Raw genomic sequence first — 15,038 nt, forward strand, 5'->3', positions numbered from 1 at the left:
ATAAAATAAATAAGTGCCATTAATGTGGAATAAAAAATTGAAAAGGAAAAATTGCAAACCAAGGCGAATTTATAAACGTGGGCAACCGACATGGTAGAAGGCCACGGTGAAGTAGATGCATAATAACTGAGAGGCGAATATCATAAATTATAATTGATCACTCATCGAACATTTCTGACAGGTAGACGCTCCTATATCCGCAAGACACCGTATCCCATTTGTCCTCATTAGACCCGCGCGATAAGGTCTGGTGTGGCCTTGACTCACAAGATCATGGTTTTGGTAGGCGAAAATGCACGTGAATACCGTCCTTCCCGTCTATAGACTCCCCCACTTCCGACTGCGATTTTTCACCTTTATTTTTTCAGTCGATCAATTTCAATCCTAACAAACCCTAGCTCTGTCCAGCAGTTATATTTAACTTCATCTTGGGAGAGTAGAGTGAGAGGAAGTGCGAGAAAGAGTGGGGGATAGAGAGAGAGTGGTGTGGCGAGTGTGGAAGTGAGGGGTTTGTGAGAATTTGCTGTATGTCAGAAGATTGTTGCTACAGTGAGAATTGCTGCAGTGGATTCGGTGAGCTTGCTAACCCTCTACAATGGCCGCAGCTACGGAAAAGGCGACGACTTGTTGCATTGAGGACGCCAAGCCAGCTCCGGTTAGGAAGGCTTCCAACGTCTTGCAGGACTGGAGCGTCGCCGGTTCTGCTCCCTCTGAGGATCAGATCAGCAAGAGAGCGACCGTGGCGACGCTGATTCGTTCGGTTGACTCACTCCCTCAACCCGCTGCTAATCCTACTGCTACCAAAGGTATATATGAATATTTTTGCTTTCAATCTTGATTTTGGATGAAGATTGTGTTTGTTCTCTGTTTGGTTGCTGAGGAAACCGGGAGCAAGGAATGGACAACTAAATTGTGTTGTGTGTTGTCCTTTTTCCTTCTTTTGGTTTCCAAGACAATTGATGAAACTGAGCTCCATCAAACGATTTAGTTTTACGAGTCAAGTGGAGGCTTTTGCTTTCTCAGGTTTTACATAATTATTGTTGTTTTGGTATCCAAGCAAATGAAAAACATTAGTCAGAGTAATCAGACTGTTACTGATATGATTGATCTCTAACTTTGTTTATTTCTGGTGGCAAATAATAGAGAATCTATGACGAAACCTTCATATTTATTCTTTTTCCAATACTTTAGCATAACTGAGCTGAGATTTGTTAATTTCTTTCTCTTTGGTAGCTTTTCTGTCTTTAAATCTTTTGTTTGTTTGAATCTGATCATTGTGTATTTTGTGTGTTTGTACATTTCTACATTTTAGATTTTCCTTGAAAAAAAAAAAATATATGTTGTAGATCTCCAGCTATTTCACTAATTTCTAGTTCACGAGCATAATTGTGTTACTTTGCATGTTCCCCCTAATATGTGTACAATTCATTTTCTGTATGTGAAGCAATTAGCTTTTAGAACAAGTTCTTGTTGTGGAGTCAGAAATTAAGAGCATATTGATTTGTTGTTATCTGGTGTTAATTTTATTGAAATTCTTTCCTGCACTGCCTAATTTGATTAATTGACCATTGTTATCTGAATTTCCATTTGCCTGCTTCTTTCAAGTCTATTATTTATTAAGTTCTAGCAGGCAATCATGTAAACTGCTTTGTATTGAGAATTACAAATGTTCTCATTGCTTTTAACTTCATGCTCAATCTGGATCAGGGAAATAAAAAGGCAAAGGAAAGGAAAGGAAGGGAAATGTTGACAACAGCCTGAGCAAGGAATCCATTTCTTTAAGTAATTTTCATGATTTTCCTTCCCTTTCCCTTGTTCTTTCCAACATCCAAACAGAGGTTTACTGTTATCAGATAAATTGCTTTTTTCTTGAAGTTTTCATATAAACATAAATTACTATCTTGATTGAGATAATGCTCTCATTTAATGTTTATACAGGTAAGTTTTTCTACCTCTGGGCTATTTAGCTATCAGTGAACTACTCATAATCAGAAAAAAATTCCTCTCTTTACCTTTTTGAAGCTGTTTAAACTATCAGAAATATCTTTTTCCCTTCTGATTTGTGTTTACTTGTTCATATTCTTTCTTATTCATTTCATGATTTCTTCTAAAATGTATCTTTTCCCATTTCCTTATTCATTTATTACTCACTAGCTTCTGAGGATACTAAGTACGACTTAGCTCTTGTCTTCCGAATCGAGTTCCTGACAGATGGAGAAATGTACCGCAAAATTCCAAACTTCATTGTTAAATTGCTACTACTCTAACCACTTAAGTGTTTATAGGTCGAATGGCATCAATGTCATATGGCTTATTTATTTTGTTTCTTTGCTTGTGTAGGGATTCCAATCATGTTGAGAGCTCAGACCAGCCACCCTTTGGACCCTTTATCCGCTGCTGAAATCTCAGTGGCAGTGGCAACTGTCAGAGCAGCTGGAGCAACCCCTGAGGTTGTTTACTACTGTAAACGCATGTTTGAACTGAATTAGTTTTGCATTGTAATTTAATGAAGAATTTATTTGCAATGTTGATATAGGGTTTGTTCTCATTCTTGTATTTGCTCATGGAAAGAGTAAAATGGATTCTCATTTTTTTAGGTCAGAGATAGCATGCGGTTTGTTGAAGTGGTTCTGGTGGAACCAGAAAAACATGTTGTTGCACTGGCAGATGCATATTTCTTCCCTCCTTTCCAGCCATCATTGCTCCCCAGAACAAAAGGTGGACCAGTAATTCCTAGTAAGCTTCCTCCAAGGCAAGCTAGACTTGTCGTTTACAACAAAAGGTCAAATGAGACAAGCATATGGATTGTTGAACTTTCAGAAGTGCATGCAGCAACTCGAGGTGGCCACCACAGGGGCAAGGTCATTTCATCCAAAGTTGTTGCTGATGTCCAGCCTCCTATGGTATAGTACTCTTTTCGTTTTTCGTTATTTTGAAACTTTTATTTGGTCACTGTGAGATTTTAGAATTATTCAAAAGCCAATTGATTATATTATTGACTTTGATTTAATGAGTCAAAGTTCTGGTGTCAGATTTCCTGTTTGATTTAATTGGATTTGGATATGGAGCTCTTATTTTGAATCAAAAGCTAGTTTTTCCTTTTCTTTTTTTTTTTTTTTTTTTGAAAAAAAAAAATGTTAGTTGATTCATATGATTTAATTTTCAAAAGGATAGATTTGAAGTAGGTTGACACATAAACATGTATGCATGAATACAGACAAGAGACACATGCACACACAAAAGGAACTCCTTACATAGAGGGTTATCCCAACATCTACTCAACAACCAGCAGGGCATAAGATATGTTTATTTTTAACTGTTTATTTTAAAAGATAATATTTTGATTATTTTTTTTTATCATTCTTTCTGCAATTCTTGAATAGGATTCCTTATCTTCTTATTCCCTTCCTTACAAGCACTTCTAGTTCCTAGTAAATAAGTTCTATATGCTTTTGTTTAACATCCATTTCCTTCCTTGACTTTGCAATGATAGGATGCTGTAGAATATGCTGAATGTGAAGCTGTTGTAAAGGATTTTCCTCCATTTCGGGAGGCAATGAAGAAAAGGGGTATTGAGGATATGGATCTTGTGATGGTAGATCCCTGGTTAGTTACCCTGTCAGATTCTTTCACATGCATATCCTGGGAGAAAAAGCTCAATATATGTGGCAAACTCCTTTTACACATTGGTGTATGTGCTTCTTTTACAGGTGTGTTGGATATCACAGTGATGCTGATGCTCCTAGTCGTAGACTTGCGAAACCACTTATCTTTTGTCGAACCGAGAGTGATTGTCCAATGGAAAATGGTTATGCTCGTCCAGTTGAAGGTATATATGTTCTTGTTGATATGCAAAATATGGTGGTGGTTGAGTTTGAAGACCGTAAACTCGTTCCCCTACCTCCAGCTGATCCACTAAGAAATTACACTCCTGGTGAGACACGTGGAGGTGTTGATCGAAGTGATGTGAAACCCTTGCAAATCATTCAACCTGAAGGACCTAGCTTTCGTGTTAATGGGTACTTTGTTGAATGGCAGAAGGTGATTACCTTTTTGGGAAAGTAGGTTACTGGAAAATCTAAGTTCAACCTGCTATATGGCTTATCATCTATTTTTATTTTTATTCCTCATTGGCAGTGGAATTTTCGTATTGGTTTCACCCCCAGAGAGGGTTTGGTTATTTATTCTGTTGCATATATTGATGGTAGTCGAGGTCGAAGATCTGTGGCCCATAGGTTAAGTTTCGTTGAGATGGTGGTTCCTTATGGGGATCCAAATGATCCCCATTATAGAAAGAATGCATTTGATGCTGGTGAAGATGGGCTGGGTAAAAATGCACATTCTCTAAAGAAGGTTAGAGTGCTTACTCCTATGCTGATTTTCTTTGTATTACTATTGTTGTTGTTATATATTAGTTACATCAGGCTAATCATAATGATTTTTTTTTTTTTTTTTGGTCATGTCTGTGTGGTGCAGGGCTGTGATTGCTTAGGATATATCAAGTACTTTGACGCACATTTTACAAATTTCACTGGTGGTATCGAAACAATTGAAAATTGTGTTTGCTTGCATGAAGAGGATCATGGAATGTTATGGAAGCATCAAGATTGGAGAACAGGTCTAGCAGAGGTTCGTCGTTCTAGAAGGCTAACAGTGTCTTTTGTATGCACTGTTGCAAACTATGAGTACGGATTCTTCTGGCATTTTTATCAGGCAAGTTAAATTTCCCTTATTTTGTTTCAGGATTTAATTTTTCTTCTCTTGTGCGGATTGGCAAGATAAATTATTCTCATCTCAAAGCTATCACTTTCTTCTTATAGAAAATTTTACAAATTACAATGGTTGCTTAGTGCTATAACAAGATTCAGTAGCCAGCTTGATGGTAACATCAGGCTGTTTTTAAGCGTATTTCCTGCTTCTCTTTGAAGTTGTTTGCTAATTTTGGTGCTATTTTGAATTTTTATTTACTTTTTCCTTTTTCTGTTGAGGTATGCTACTTAAAAACTTCAATAATGCCTTAATTGTATCTTGATACAGGATGGAAAAATTGAAGCTGAGGTTAAACTCACAGGAATTCTCAGCTTAGGAGCCCTGCAACCAGGGGAAATCCGAAAATATGGTACAACTATTGCACCTGGATTATATGCACCAGTCCATCAGCACTTCTTTGTAGCTCGTATGGACATGGCTGTTGATTGTAAGCCTGGGGAGACATTCAATCAGGTAAATTTATAAGAGTTTTCAGGATCTTTCCTTTTTTATGACTTTGGTATTGTTCCTTTGTAAGATTTCCAATATTCATAAATTTCCAATGTCTAATATTAAATGAGGTATTTTTTTCTATTAAAGTATACATTTTCATTTCTTCATCACTGACTGATTGCATACTTGTTATTAATTTAATCTGTTTACTTCTTAACAATTTTTCTGCCATGAAGCTTCTTTGCTTGATTGAGGTTTAATCTTTATGCCTATAAAGAGTATGTTTTTGTTTTTCCTCCTTCAGACTTGATTTTATCTTGTAAGGATGAATCTCCATTTCTGTAGTCATTGTTTGCTAGCTCTATTTCCTTTTTATAGATTAGTGTTGTTTCCTAAGTGTCAAATCACAAACTAGCGAGGTGACATGCATGATGGGGAAACTAAAAGCATCTTAGTACAGTTGCTAATAGAACCAATACTATTACCATAATTGTAGATTGTAAAAAAAATAAATATGAAAATAATCTACACAAGAATAACAAGGATTTGGTGGGGTAACCAAACTTTGTGTTCTCAATTTGCTGATCTTTACAGAGTTATTTTTGTGAAAAACCTCACCGTCTTAAATGTCATTGGCAATTCCTTTCCACTGTGTTGGTATATTAACTTTGGCCGCAATCTAACGGATTCAAAAATTGATCTCCTTCAGAAATTAATGTCCTCCCTTAGTTCTGTGCTTTTCTCTCCTTCTTCATCAGATTCAAGAGCGTGGTCTTTGTCTTCGTCAGGATTGTTTTCAGTGAAATTTTTTTTCTTGGCCTTGTCAAAAGTCTCAAATCTTATATTGTTCCTTCCGGCCAAGTTCTTATGGAGTTCAAAAGTCCCTTCAAAGGTTAAGGCCCTCGCTTGGTTAGTAGCACATGGGAAGGTAAACACCAATGACAAGTTGCAATTGAGAAGACCCTACAAAGCCCTCTGTCCTCAATGGTGCATTCTTTGCAGAGGAAATGGAGAGTCGATTGACCACCTTTTTCTTCATTGTCCCGTTACCATTGGACTCTGGCATAGGTTGTTCAATCTAGTAGGGTTGGTTTGGGTCCCTCCAAGAAGTATTGAGGACATGTTGGTTATTACTTTTAAAGGCTTGGGGAACTCATTAAGAGGCAAGACACTTTGGCAAATTGCTTGCCTTACTTTGATTTGGATGGTGTGGCAAGAGAGAAACAATAGGATCTTTGAGGATAAAAGGAGAACGGAAGAGATGGTATGAGATTTGATTCGGTTTTATTCTTCTCAATGGGCTTCTTGTACCGAAGCTTTTAGAGGAGTTCCTCTAAATGTTCTACAACTCAATTGGATTGCGGTTTGCGTTTCAAAAGTTTGAAGATTGATGGGGTTTCTCATTGTTTTTAGAGTTCTATTGTTGGGAGTTTTCTCCTTTGTTCAATTTGTGTAGGAAGGACGTCTCATCCTTCCCGTGGTTTTTTCTCTTTCTTTTGTTTCTTTTATCTCTCCTATATCTGTTCTTATATTAATATATTATTCTTCGTTTCTGATAAAAAAAAAAGAATAACAAGGATTTTATTTGGTCTGGCGGTGTTGCCTATTTCCACGGGGGGTGGGTGTGCAGGAGAATAGAATTGAGCATAAGGAAATCATGAGATAAATGACTTCGACATTTTTTTCCCAATATACTAGAGGTGGGAGAAAAAATGACATGAACTATCTTAGTGATTTTTCCAATGGATAAGAGTTGAGTAGTGAAAATAGAATATAGGGAACTTTTGAACTGGAGTAATTAACAAAGAAATTAATTGTACCATGACTATGGAGAAGAACAGAAGCGCCATTTACTAGAGAGAACTTGTTTGCTGGATTTTGATGTAAAATCTAATAAACAATATAGATTATTTGTCATATGGTGTTTGGCACCCAAATTGACAACCTAAGTATCATGATTAAGAAGTTTGGATAGAAAGACATGAAAATTTGTCTGCAGCTTGAGTAGAGAAGAGTCAAAGAATAAAGTATCAAACTTAATAAGCTATTGAAGAAGTTAGACAAGTTGAGCAATTCAGATTGAAATATCCGGTGTGCTAACATTGTATTTATCAAACTGCAGTCTTAGAAGAGGGTAATGGATCCAACACTGATCTTTTGCATGCCCAAATTTATTGCAATGACTACACCGAGAACAGGTGTCGCATTTTTTCTTGTCCCCAGAATTTTTTTTATTTCTTCCAAACTTATCATTGATTTCTTTGTCAACCATAAAAAACATTAAAGAGAATGATCTTTCTACAAAATCCAATAAATAAATATAAACACAATTCAGAACAGGATAATATGAATTTTCTGGTAATGTGCCTGCATCTACTGGGAGGAGAGAAACCAACTCATAGATGCTTATGAAAAATGACATAAAAAATATAGAATATAACCACCAATATCAGAAGAATCTCATTTACAATCAACTGTTACTGATTAAGAAAAAATCTTAAGAGAATAATCCTGACAACAAATATCTCAATGCAATCAGAACAATATATTCTTCCAAATTTTATGGAGAAATCCATAGTTTTAAGTTTCCTTCCTTTGTTCTCTCTAATGTAGACAATGGAATTGCTGGTACTCTTTTCAACATGATGTTTGTACTCTCTATCATCATGTGTACAAACATTTAGAATTAATGGAATCCAATGATCTATCCCCAGTTGACATTTCAACATTTTTGGGCCTCCCTATCCCTCAAATGCCACCTACAATGCAACAGAGAATTTTTCACATCAAAATCCAAGAATTGGAATGCCAACTCTCAGTGACAGAAGCCATAAATATGTCAAAACCTTAATATGCATGCCTTTTTTAGTTGAACATATGTTATAGGCTGTTCATTGTGTTTGGAGGGTAAAATTGATCACAGATGGGGCTCCTGATGCATCCCATGCCTATTGCATTTGAATGTCATTTGAAGTGTTTTATGATTCTCCAAGATGTTGATTTGACTTAAAGTTCTCTTTCAACTTGAGAACATAATACTTTCCATAAATTGTCAATGGGGAGAAACTCCTGTGATGCTGTGGATTGTAGGTAAACTTTGCAGTCCTTGGAGGTTAGCCCCTGTTATCCACATTGTTTTGGAGCTTTCATTTCATGTTGACTTTTTAGTCAAGTGGGTTCTCAGATCCACAAAAAGATTAGTGGTTTCTGCTAAAAGATGGAAAGGGTCACAGAAATTGTGTTGATGTTGCTGATTTATGGAACTTAGGCTTTGTTTTGGTTGATGTTTTACTGACCTCACAGTGCTCCATTTGGTGCAAATTTCCCTTTTACATCTTTTTTCTTTTATTCAATATTGATATCATTATTCACTTAAAGAAAATATTACCATATATGTTCACATTGATGATGATTTGAGCATTTTTTCTATAGGTTGTTGAGGTCAATGTTAAAGTTGAAGAACCAGGGAAGAATAATGTTCATAACAATGCATTCTATGCTGAAGAGAAACTGCTTAGGTCTGAAATGCAAGCAATGCGTGATTGCAATCCTTTATCTGCCCGACACTGGATTGTAAGTTTCCATATCTTATAGAATTTTTTCTTTCCATTCTCTCTCCCCTCCCAACCCCAACCACTCCCACTCCTCTGAAGGCATATTTAACTGACAAGCAAACATGGTCTATGTCTCGTCTTATTCTGTAAAGTAGCATTTTTAACAAGGGTATCCCATTTAGAATGAAATATAACAATCTGTTTAATCCCATACCTGTGCACATATTTGTTGTGTTTAACCTGTGTTCTCTACATGTTTTGAAATGTTCAGATAAAATATGTTTTGGTATTTGCCATTGTAAGTGGCACACTGGAGATGAGGCGGAATAAGGGTAGTAGTTATGCAGTTTTGTTTGGGTTTCTTGGAGGTTACAGAGCATGATACTGAATTATATGTTAGGTTATATTTATTCAAATTAGTGTCATATATATCAATAGTCTATTATGAAATAAGATGTATTTTGAAGCATGAAAAAATACTGCAAAAAAGAAAGAGGATCCACTGCTTCTTTCCATATTGTTTTCTATATTAGCATGCCACGGTAGTTGTATGACTCAGAAAAATTTTCTGAATATCGCCTCTCTGAGTCTATACTGAATGTTCTATAAATTGATTGTATTAACCCTTGCTTGCAGTTTCATATTTAAAATGACTGATGCAAGCAAGGATAGAACCAATAATTTTCACTTGAAGGGCCCAAACTAATAGTGCAAAAGCTATTTAAAAAACCTGAAATTTAATATATATCCAAAATTGCAAACAGGAAAAGCACACATACATACATATATATAGATAGATGGATAGAGAAATAGATAGATATAGACATTCATACTTAGTATTTACATGGGAAGCATGTGCAAACTTGTTAGCTGAGTGAAGAGTAAGATAACAAATTTATAATTAATATTTTTATTTCTAATTTCTTTTTTTTTTTCTTTTTTTTTTTATCAGAAACGAAGAAGATTATATTAATAAAAGAACAAATACAGGAGAGAAAAAAGAGACAATAGAAAGAGAAAAAACCAAAGGAAGGATGAGAGGTCCTTCCTACACAAATACCAAGGAAAAACACCCAACAATAGAACTCTAAAAACAAAAGAAACCCCATCAATCTTCAAACTCTTGAAACGCAAACCCCAATCCAATTGAGTTGTAGAATGCTTAGAGGAACTCCTCTAAAAGCTTCAGTACAAGAAGCCCATAGAGAATAATAAAACCGGATCAAATCCCAAACCATCTCTTCCGTTCTCCCTTTATCCTCAAAGATCCTATTGTTTCTTTCTTGCCACACCATCCAAATCAAAGTAAGGCAAGCAATTTGTCAAAGTGTCTTGCCTCTTAATGAGTTCCCCAAGCCTTTAAAAGAAATAACCAACATGTCCTCAAGGCTCCTTGGAGGGACCTAAATCAAACCTACTAGATTGAACAACCTGTGCCAAAGTCCAATGGTAACGGGACAATGAAGAAAAAGGTGGTCAATCGAGTCTCCATTTCCTTTGCAAAGAATGCACCTTTGCAAAGAATGCACCAAAAAGGTGGTCTCTATTTTTTTTAATGTCAATAGTATAAAATGATAACATATCCAGATGCAAGAAGTTCAAGGATGTGGGAAGAGAGAACCTGAGAAGTATGGGGAAGTGGAGTGGGAAAATGACGTTTTTGTCAGTTTGTTTATGATTATTTTTTCTACTATGCATTAGATAAAATTGGTTTTTTTTTTTTAATATTTAAAATAGGCAAATAGTTCTGGAAAAGAAGGGAGAAATTGAGGTGATTGCTTTCATTTTATTTTTTTGATAGGTAAGGTGATTGCTTTCATAAAAACATGGAACTTAATAAATGGATTATAATGATTCAGGCAGAAGCAGCTAATTGTGAGATAGACTTGTGAATTACCATTTTGTTTTTGTCATAAGATTAGTTATGATCATGATATAGGGTTAATTACTTCTTCACACGTAGAAAAAGAGTAGGCCTCTTGGCTTAATGATAGTAATATTAATAAGAGAGAAACTGGGAAGTTGGCTCTCTGAATAATAGTGTTAAGAAGGAAAATAATAAGTATCTTCACCATATATGTAATTATTCAAAATATATGATAAAAGACTATATATTATCATCTATCAAAGTTATATTTTGTGATCTTTACATGAGATAATCACCATTAGACTCTAACCCCTTTTTCCCATCTTTTTCTTCCTCCCACTGATATTCTATTTTATTTTTAGAATTACAAGAGATCTCTAGTTCTCTTCTTTGTTAAAGTTGTAGACTTGTTGGAGACATCTATTTATAGGAGACATTTTCTTCTTAGAGTCATAGACTTGGAAGACATTTGTTTCATTTTCTTCTGAATTTCCCTTTCCCTCCCTCCTAATTTCCCCCTTAATTTTTCTTCCTTTTTCCCATTTCCTCCATCCAATTTAAACTGTATCTTGTAAATCTTTTGTAGGGCCAAAATTAATATACACTAGAGAGTTTTAATAATTTGAGGGTTGCTTCCTTTTCCCACTGGACACAGAGCACAACTACAAGAAAGTGGCAAATAGTTTATTTGAGATATTTGTTATAGTGAAATTTTTGTAATGGATTCTATTGTTGGGTTAACTTGTAATAACCTAGGTAGTCCATATTACTGACATGTGACTTATTTCTCAATGCTGTTCATGTTGCTGTAGCAGTAGTGAATAGATTTTTATTAGTCTTTTCAGTTCCTTTTATTAGGTTTTTAAATAGCTAGAGTGCTGGGTTGGAGAGATCCTGGATCAATGCACTTATGATGTTTTGTCTTAACTCTCAGAATTTCAATCTTCCTTGTCGTGTTATTTGTGAATAAATCCTGCATCAATGACACTTATGCTTATTTGTCAACTTTTCAGAGACTTAGTTTTACTTTTACATGTTGAAATTAATAATCTTACTCATGAACAAAATTCACATGTTGAAACTCAGTCTCCAATTACTGTTTCAATCCAACTTAAAGGGTTTCATATATCTTATCATGCATATTTTTTTATGGAAACAAAGGCATGATTGCTCAGCCTTTCAAAAAATGGAGGGTTTGAAGTGAATCAAATCCTATCAATATTTATATTTCTCCTTTGAATTTCATATATGTATATATATACATGCACACACACCTATGAATTTGATTTCACATCGGAAACCATTCTGGGAGAAGTTCGCATCCGTTCCATTCGGATATTGATTGGTCTTGGTTGTGACATGGTTTACGCTTTACTTGATTCCTGGAATATTTGTCTCTTAACCCCTTCTCTTTTTTCTTCTGTCTGGTTTTTCTGTTTCCTGATTGGGTGTTTAAGGTGGATGGAATATCCATTCTTTGTACATTTGAAGTCATTAAATTAACTTCTTGTTCATGTATGATGTTTTATCATTCAGATCAGAAACACAAGAACTGTCAACAGGACTGGGCAGCTAACAGGTTACAAGCTGGTACCTGGTTCAAATTGTTTACCATTAGCTGGTTCTGAGGCAAAATTTTTGAGAAGAGCTGCTTTCTTGAAGCATAATCTTTGGGTCACACCTTATGCACGTGATGAGATGTATCCAGGAGGAGAGTTTCCTAATCAAAATCCACGTGTGGGGGAGGGATTGGCTACTTGGGTTAACCAGAATAGATCGTTGGAAGAAACAGACATAGTTCTTTGGTTAGTTTTTTCTCCCTTTCTTTTTATCTAAAATAAATGATGGGATTGCTGGTTCTATGGGTGGAACTGTGGTGTGTGAATTTTTCATTTGTGCTGGAAGTTATTTGCCGATGTTTGTACATGAGACCATTTTTCTTTTAGCTATATAAATTTATATTATGTATGGGCTGTACATGTTACTGTAAATTATACATGAAACAATTGATATCATAGGCTTAGACTTTCAAAATCTTAGTAGCTGCCATGTAGATCATTAGAATGGACACTTTCTTCGATAGAGTTATATGGTTTTCACAGTTTCACCTTTTCCAGTAATGTTACTTTCTTTGTGCATATATGCCATAGAATAATGTTGATTTTTGTTGAGAATCCCTTATGCCTCATCTATTTCATTTTAAAATGTAGCTATTATTTGCCTGGGTTGTGATAAGGTAATAATTGCAGTAGAGGGAGGTAGGCAGGCTACATTCTAATTTAACATGGATTGATGGAGTATCATATTTGGCAATGTCAAAAGAATTAGGATTCAAGGAATTGGTAGTATATTTACAGAATATTATGAAGATAATTTATAGAAGTTCATGGAACTAATTATTCTATATTTTGTGAATCATACCGATCAAAAAAAAATTATATGTAGAACAATGGCTTATTGAGCTTTCAGCTTTGTGGTGTTATTCACTTAGAAACTTTATGTAGGTGGTATGAGCATTCCTTCCACACTAGAGCTCAGCTGATGCAGTGGAAATAAAAAAAGAAAATTTTGGACCATTGTAGGATTATAGTGTTGGGGTATGGGTACTCCACTCATTTGGAAGTTTCCATGCAACATCTAGGATTGTTGATCATGAAGAGAGTGATGGAAGCAACAGGCCATTTTTAAGAAAGATTTTCCGCTTAAAATGATACAAAGTTTCACATTAAAAGAGTGCTAGTGATGAAATTTGTTGTCCGCCACAACAAACAGTAAATAGGGTTTTTTTTTTTGTTGGTGGCAGTAATGAAGTGAAATGAAAAACACTTGTACTGATGAGTTGGACATTGTGGAGGAAAAATGAAGATTCCTTAGATAATGAAATAAAAAAATATTTCTTTATTTTCTATTTTTGATATGATTTTGTGAATTTAGATTAGGGTGATGTCTGATAATGTTGCTGAATGATCGCAGGTATGTATTTGGAGTGACACACATTCCTCGCCTGGAAGACTGGCCTGTCATGCCAGTGGAGCACATTGGTTTTAGGCTCATGGTATTTTCATACATCATTTAACATAAATTTTTTTGATGCTGTAATCCAATTCTTCATCTGAGTCATGTGTTTGAACATAATAGCCTTTCCATGCTCCTAAGAGTTTTTGCTAATTGAGACAGGAGCTAAATAGGGAAGTCAAAAAAAAAAAAAAAAACAGAGTTAGGGGATATTTATGGTCCTGTTTGTCATAGGAAGCAGCCGTGCATTAATAACAATATGGGTATTTATATTATTGTGAATTTTGAAGAAATTATAGATTAATAACAATTATCCGTTGCTGTTTGTGGCACAGCCTCATGGGTTCTTTAACTGCTCACCAGCGGTGGATGTCCCTCCCAGCACATGTGAGCTGGACCTAAAGGACAATGGGGTGACGGGGAAGCCTATCCAGAATGGATTACTAGCAAAGCTCTGAAAGGATGTTAAGCAGGGTTGGATCCTACCTTATTCAGTGTGTTTCTATTATTTTGGGGGAGGCCAAATAATTTAGCCGGCTTCATTTGATGTCTTGACAGTAGCCAAATAATCAAGCCATTGGCCCAAAACGTCATGCCATACGATTTTCAAGTATCGAATTGCCTGTTTGCATAATCATGTGACTATTTGTTTGTTTGTCATGGTCTGATCTTCCGCAGCACCGTCTCCTAATTAAAAATGGCTATTTTGGTAGTTTTGTTGCATAGTTATCTTGCTAAATAAAAGGAAGTTTTTGGCAATGTTTATTGTTAAAAGAATCTAAATTCAGCTGGTTGGTATGGATTTTTGAGATTCAAGTAGCCAAGCCTGGTACCTATCAAGCCTACCAGTTTTTGTAACGATTCGCACTCGTATCGTTTAAATATTGTTTGCTTTAAAACACATTTATATGATTAAGAAAAGTCCATACTTACTTATCAAATACCCTCCTATTTTTGTTTTTAATCTAACCCCCACATAATGGTCTACAGTTAATCATGTAGATATTATCCACTCTAAGCTTAAGGGGTTCTCATGGTTTTAAAACGCATCTATAAGGTTAAGAAAAATCTCTACATATATAGCACAAAAAAACTTATCCCCTATCCGATGTGGGATATAACAAAAGTTTTTAATGCCATATATGTAAAAATTTCTCTTAACCCTAAGACACGTTTTAAAATCATGAGAACCCCTTAAACTTAAAACAGACTATATCTATACAGTTACAGCTTTCAACTTGGAATCTAGTGGCAAAAATGCGTGGTACAGTGACAAGCTGTATTTTAGGAACATGAGTAAGATTTATTTGGTATTGGGTTTGTCTTCCCTGATCAACATCCAAATTTAAACCCTTTAGAGCTGAATATTAGATTATTTTCAAATATTGTGGTGACCAATC

General features: G+C 35.3%; 1 protein-coding gene across 3 annotated transcripts; it reads left to right on the forward strand.

Annotated features, from left to right (window-relative positions):
- Window positions 1-156: 156 nt before the first annotated feature.
- LOC100249520 (amine oxidase [copper-containing] zeta, peroxisomal) lies at window positions 157-14,298 on the forward strand. 3 transcript variants are annotated; one of them, XM_019218174.2, is made up of 13 exons: window positions 158-806; window positions 2,341-2,450; window positions 2,598-2,736; window positions 2,821-2,903; window positions 3,494-3,606; window positions 3,711-4,041; window positions 4,138-4,353; window positions 4,477-4,713; window positions 5,038-5,223; window positions 8,635-8,775; window positions 12,160-12,428; window positions 13,597-13,678; window positions 13,974-14,298. In XM_019218174.2, the coding sequence occupies exons 1-13, from the start codon at window positions 596-598 to the stop codon at window positions 14,094-14,096; spliced, it is 2,241 nt and encodes a 746-aa protein (XP_019073719.1). In that variant the 5' UTR covers window positions 158-595; the 3' UTR covers window positions 14,097-14,298. The 3 variants fall into 3 exon arrangements, with proteins under 3 accessions (XP_002273532.2, XP_019073719.1, XP_010646479.1); XM_010648177.3 differs by adding an exon at window positions 1,708-1,782 and having other exon boundaries at window positions 694-806; window positions 2,598-2,903; XM_002273496.5 differs by having other exon boundaries at window positions 157-806; window positions 2,598-2,903.
- The last annotated feature ends 740 nt before the right edge of the window (window positions 14,299-15,038 follow it).

This window comes from Vitis vinifera, chromosome 1 (assembly GCF_030704535.1).
Source record: "Vitis vinifera cultivar Pinot Noir 40024 chromosome 1, ASM3070453v1".
NCBI lineage: Eukaryota > Viridiplantae > Streptophyta > Magnoliopsida > Vitales > Vitaceae > Vitis > Vitis vinifera.

Excerpts from the sequence above, each read along its gene's own strand:
- LOC100249520 (XM_002273496.5), top strand. The coding sequence starts at position 596 with ATGGCCGCAGCTACGGAAAAGGCGACGACTTGTTGCATTGAGGACGCC. Across the intron at positions 807-2,340 it reads TAATCCTACTGCTACCAAAG|GGATTCCAATCATGTTGAGA; the intron begins GTATATATGAAT and ends TTGCTTGTGTAG. Across the intron at positions 4,042-4,137 it reads ACTTTGTTGAATGGCAGAAG|TGGAATTTTCGTATTGGTTT; the intron begins GTGATTACCTTT and ends CCTCATTGGCAG.